At 39.9% G+C, this 5,532-nt stretch overlaps 1 protein-coding gene across 2 annotated transcripts in view; it reads right to left on the reverse strand.

The window, feature by feature from the left end:
- Positions 1 to 5,532, reverse strand: part of Abcd3 (ATP binding cassette subfamily D member 3) — a 55,629-nt gene that overhangs the window by 35,238 nt on the left and 14,859 nt on the right. For both annotated transcript variants that reach the window (XM_005357213.3, XM_026784040.1), the window contains exon 2: positions 2,614 to 2,650. In XM_005357213.3, the coding sequence (XP_005357270.1) occupies positions 2,614 to 2,650 (37 nt within the window). The remainder of the gene's footprint in view (positions 1 to 2,613; positions 2,651 to 5,532) is intronic.

Consider the following 5,532-nt stretch of genomic DNA (forward strand, 5'->3'; position numbering starts at 1 on the left):
TCTGTAGACCAGGCTGGTCTCGAACTCACAGAGATCCGCCTACCTCTGCCTCCCAAGTGCTGGGATTAAAGGCGTGCGCCACCACCACCCGGCTTGAATGTAATTCTTATACCTAGTATTTTAGTACAGGCTATTACATGCAAGTTTAATATGCCTTCTTTTTCTTGCTTAAAAATATTGCTAGAATTGACTAAGCACCAAAATTACACTCTTACATCCCTACCCTTTCTATCTCAGTCTGTCTCTCTGTTCACCATGAAGGTATCTAATGGTAGCAAAACTTGTAATTCTCCACTAAGGTCACTCTTCACCCCTATGCTTCCACCGCCCCCTCCCGGCCCACCCTTTTCCTTCTTTTGAGACAGTCTTACTTTGTAGCCTTGGCTGGCCTTGAACTGTAGACCAGACTGGCCTTGAATTTGTAGAGCTCTGTCTGCCTCTGCCTCCTGAGTATTGGGATTGGAGGCAGGTGCCACTATGCCTGACTTTCTACAAATGTTCTAAGAGAAGGAAGAAGGCAGGACGACAGCTTGAGGGGAGTGGGTCATTTTCCACATACGGTCCTGCTGAGGCTGTCCCTAAACTCGGGATCCTCCTCCTTGGCCTTCAGAGTGTCGGGATCACAGGTGTGCCTCATCATGCTCCACGTAAGGTCTACTTGATTTAGCTGTTTGTCTGCTAGGTCTTTGTCCTGTGAGGGTACTACTGTAGCTTTGTGTTCTGTTGTAGGAGTGTGAGCTGCTTCTCCTTACAGTAAAGTCACCATAACTTGTGTAATAGTGATAAACATTTAGAAACAATTCAAATTCTTAATTTTATAGTATTTTAAACTATGCTGAATGTATGTATGTATAGGGATATCTGGAAGTTAAATTTATAGGAGTCTTTCTCTGTCCTGCCAGCCAGCTCCCACACAACCACGTGGAGACCTTATTAGTTATGAAAGCTTGGCCAGTAGCTTAGGCTTGTTTCTAACTAGATCTTATAACCTAAATTAACCCATATTTTTATTAATCTACATTTTGCCATGTGGCTTTTACCTTACTCCATTTTGTGTGTCTGACTCATTCCAAATCTGACTAGCTTCTCCTTGTCTCTGCCCTTTTTCCCAAAGTCCTCTCTGCCCCAAAAATCCTGCCTAGCTATTGGCCGTGTAATGCTTCCACCCACAGTTAGAGTGGGTCCCTCCACCCCAGTTAACCTGATCTGGAGACTGATTCACAGATAGACCTAAGACTTGTGTCCTAGGTGATTCTAGATCCTGTCACAGCGACAGTATTAAGGTTCACAACAACTTCCTCTGAAAGACAAAAATCTGAAATCCCTAGTTCTGTCTAACCCTTTAAACACATTGCCTCCAGACTTCCTTCTAAAAGTAACTACTGGAGAGGAAGTAAGAGGGAGAAGAGAGAGAGAGATATGAATGCATTTAGCACAGTATGAGACCAGGGAAGGTAATTTATGTTTTTAAAATAATTTTAATTTATTTACCTATTTTATGTGTATGAGTGTTTTGCCTTCATTTACATGTTTGTATCACATACATGTTCCATGCCCACAGAAGTCAAAATAGAGCTTTGTCAGCTACCATGTGCGTTCTAGGAATCCAACCCAGATCCTCTATAAGAACAAGTGCTCTTAACTGCTGAGTGGTATCTCCAGCCCCAGTTTATTGTTTTAATTCAGTATTAAAACTTTTTGCCGGGCAGTAGTGGCACACGTCTTTAATTCCAGTACTTGGGAGGCAGAGACAGCCGGATCAGTGAGTTCGAGGCCAGCCTGGTCTACAGAGAGAGTTGTAGGACAGGCTCCAAAGTTACAAAGAAATTCTGTCTTGAAAAACATACAAACAAAAAAATTGTAAAAGAAATTCAGTTGGTAAATATAAAAATAGAGGATCTGTTATCAGAAAGATAACCAAAAGATACCTAGAGATTATAATTTGCCAATAACTTAATGTGAAAAAGTTATAGATAAATATTAATGTTAAGCTGAATATTAGCAATATGATATTTGCACAAAGTAATTTAGCAGTGTTGATGTATTTGATGCTAGTTAAACCTCCTTTGGGTAACTGTATTCTATTTTAAGCATGTCTAAGGAATTCTAGGATAAGTCCAGAAGCGTGTATCTAGAATTTTAAAAAGATAAAAATGTTATAAATATCTGAAGAGAAATCATAGTGTTACACATATGCTAAATAATACACTCAGGAGGCTGACGTAGGAGAATAAAGGGTTTAAGGCCATCCAAGAGTATACAGATAGTGAGATCCTGTCTCAATAAAAAGAAGAAAAACAAAGCTATATGGGCAGTGAATCTCATCATCTAATAATAGTCATAATAAAAATAATAGTCAAAATAAATCTAATAATAGTCATAACTGCCTCCTTACAAGAGTGCTTTCCATGAACAGATACTAGGAGCCATTCTAGAAGACACTAGGCGGGACTCTTTAAAGAGAAGTCCTATAGTTCTATTTGTCCTGAAGGTTGGAAGTGATTATTTTTAAAACTCCATCCTAAAATTCTGACTTCATCCTAATTCAAAACTATGCAACAAAATTAACTAAATAATACAAACCATCCCCAAAAGTAGACTTAAAATCCTTACCTCATTGTTTCGTAATGGTGGTTTTCCACTTTTCTTACTGCAAAGGAAAAACAAAAGAGCTTTACTTTATTTGGTATATGCTTCCATAATTAAAATTATTCTAAGATGTCAAAAAATATATCAAATTATCCAGATGGTTATTCACCTCTCATAACCTAGAGAGGTGAAATTCATTAATAATAGTTCAGTTGCCTCTTTACAGGTTGAATGTCTGCTCCATGAAATGCTTGGGCCCAGAAGTATTTCAGATTTCATAGTTTTTCAAAATTTGAAATACCTGATACATATAAACTTTACTAGATGCAATATCCCAGGCTGCTCAAAAAGTTTCATTATTTCTGATAATTTCAGGGCAGACATGTTTAATTTGTATTAAGTATTGGTTAGAGAAAGTAATCACTAAATGCTAGCTTACTAGTATTATGAACAAATGCTGTGTCTGTGTGCTTATGTGTGTAAATTCCCATACATCATGCCTACTTTTTCCTATAAATCTTCCCACGGAATGGTGACGATTTACCTCCCCATTCTTGAATCAAAGCTTGGCCTGAGAGGGCCTGTGACTGAGCTTCCTTTTATCCCTGCACCCCATCTAAGCTCCCAGACTATTAGATGGTGCTTCTTACACTCAGGACTGGTCCACCCACTAGTGAATCTCCTCTAGACACACTCTCAAAGATAGCTCTGGACTCTGTATTCTATGCAGTTTCTCTCCCAGTCATGCTGACAATTGAGATTAGTCATCATACTAGAAAAACCTTTCCGCCTGTGTCCTCCCACACGCTGCTCCAAATCTACACCCTCAAATAACCAAATCTAAACTAAACATCTCAAGGAAAGAATCTGTCATACTCTTTTACACGTGAGGAGAGTGACCTGGAAAGAGTAGCTCATGTTCATGGTCTGATCACTAATCTGTGTTTACACAGTATCATTAACCTGGCTACAACCTGTTGTAACACCTATCCTTGTGCTTCTTCAATGAAACACGGAGAACGTTTTAAATCCTGTTTGCTGTGTAAGCAGTAGTCTGAGGAGAAGTTAGTGCAGATTGGCTTCCTGAAGTTGAGGATACAGCATATTTGGAATATGAAGTCTGTATCAGTGAACAATAGGGGGAAAGCAAGTTTAGGGAGAACTCAAACAGACCCAGCGAAATTTCAGCCAGTCCGAGAGATGTTCTGTGGTGGTTTGAATGAGCAATGTCTCCTATAGTTAAGGGCATTTGAACACTTGGTCCCCAACTGTGGCACTATTTGAAAAGGTAACCTTGTTGGAGGAAGTATGTCACTGGGGGCAGGCTTTGAGAACTTAAGACCTCACCCTGCCAGCAATTCATTCTGTTTCATGCTTGTCATTCTAAGTGCAAGCTCTCCGTTCCCTGCTTGTGCCACCATACCTGGCACTTGCTGCCATATTCACCTCTAGAACAGTAAGCCCAAATATATTCTTCTATAAGTTCTCTTGGTCATAATGTTTTATCACAGCAGTAGAAACGCACTAAGATGCTCTCAGTAAGTACTGTCATACTCGCAGTAAGCTCTGTGATGAATTGAAATGTCTTTATACCTCGGCTTTGCTCAGGCTTACCCAAATGCATGCTGCTCTTGTTAAGTCATGACCTGGAGGTCTGTGTGCTTGAAGTAGAGTCTAAAGCATAGGCGGGGGTGGGGGGGGCTGCCTGGCATATACATTCCTCAGAGGTAGTCAGTAAGTCACACTTTAAGGGGAATCTTTGTTGCACATCTAGTCTCTTGCCAGGGCCACATATACTTAACATTCTACTGTCAATGCCTCATTAAGTCAAACAATCTGTAGGCTTCATTTTCAACATTAAGATATACAAGACCAAGCAAAGCTAGAATAACAAACCTAATAAGTGAAAAACTGTTTCATTTTTAAAAGTGCTTGAGTTGGGGCTGGAGAATTAGATCAGCAGTTAAGAGCACTGGCTACTCTTGCAAAGGACCCAGGTTTAGTGCCCAACAACCACAGGGTGGCTCAAAACTGTAACTCCAATTCCAGGGATCTGGTGCCCTCTTCCAACTTCCATGGGCAAAGCACACATGCAGTGCACGTATATACATGCAAGTAAAACATGTACACATAAAAAGTGAAAATACATAATTTGTTTTTAAAAAAGCAGCACCTAAGGTTATTATTGTTCTTAAGTGTATTAGAGGATTGTTTAAAACACACTGCAAACAATAGAACTGTTTCAATGGCTCAGCAGTTGAAAGCATTTACTGCTTTGAGAGGACCCAGGTTCTCAGAGCCCTCATCAGATGGCTCACAACAACCTACAACTCCACTTCCAGGGAATCTGATGCCCTCTGCCCTCCCCATTTACTTGCACAGACATGGCACACATGAACTCACATAGGCACACACACATCAATAAAAATGAATAAATAAATTAAATACTGTTTTAGGGTTACAATGAGATACATCTAATATCTAGTAGGATTGTTATTACCAGAAAAACAAAAATAACAATGATGGTAAAGATGTACAGAAGAGGTAACTCTTATATAGCTAGCAAGAATGTAAATAAGGTCATTAAAAAGAAAACACAGATTCCACAAAAAATTAAAAAAGAATTATTACCACATGATCCAGCAATTCTACTTATTGATATTTAACGAAGGAAATGGAGTTAGGATCTTGAAATAGTACCTGTACTCTGGTTTCACTGCCCAATAGACTCTCCCTGGGCTTGTACTATCACGTTCACAGCCAATCAGCTCTCCCCATGCCTGAACTGTCAAGTCAAACACCAAACAGATCTCCTGGTGCCTCTCTCTACTATCATGTCCACTGCCAGTCGGCTCTCCCCTTTTCTGTACTCTCCAGTCCTCCACCAATTGGCTCTCCCCTTTTCTGTACTCTCCAGTCCTCCACCAATCGGCTCTCCCCTTT

This window comes from Microtus ochrogaster, chromosome 21 (genome assembly GCF_000317375.1).
Source record: "Microtus ochrogaster isolate Prairie Vole_2 chromosome 21, MicOch1.0, whole genome shotgun sequence".
Lineage (NCBI taxonomy): Eukaryota > Metazoa > Chordata > Mammalia > Rodentia > Cricetidae > Microtus > Microtus ochrogaster.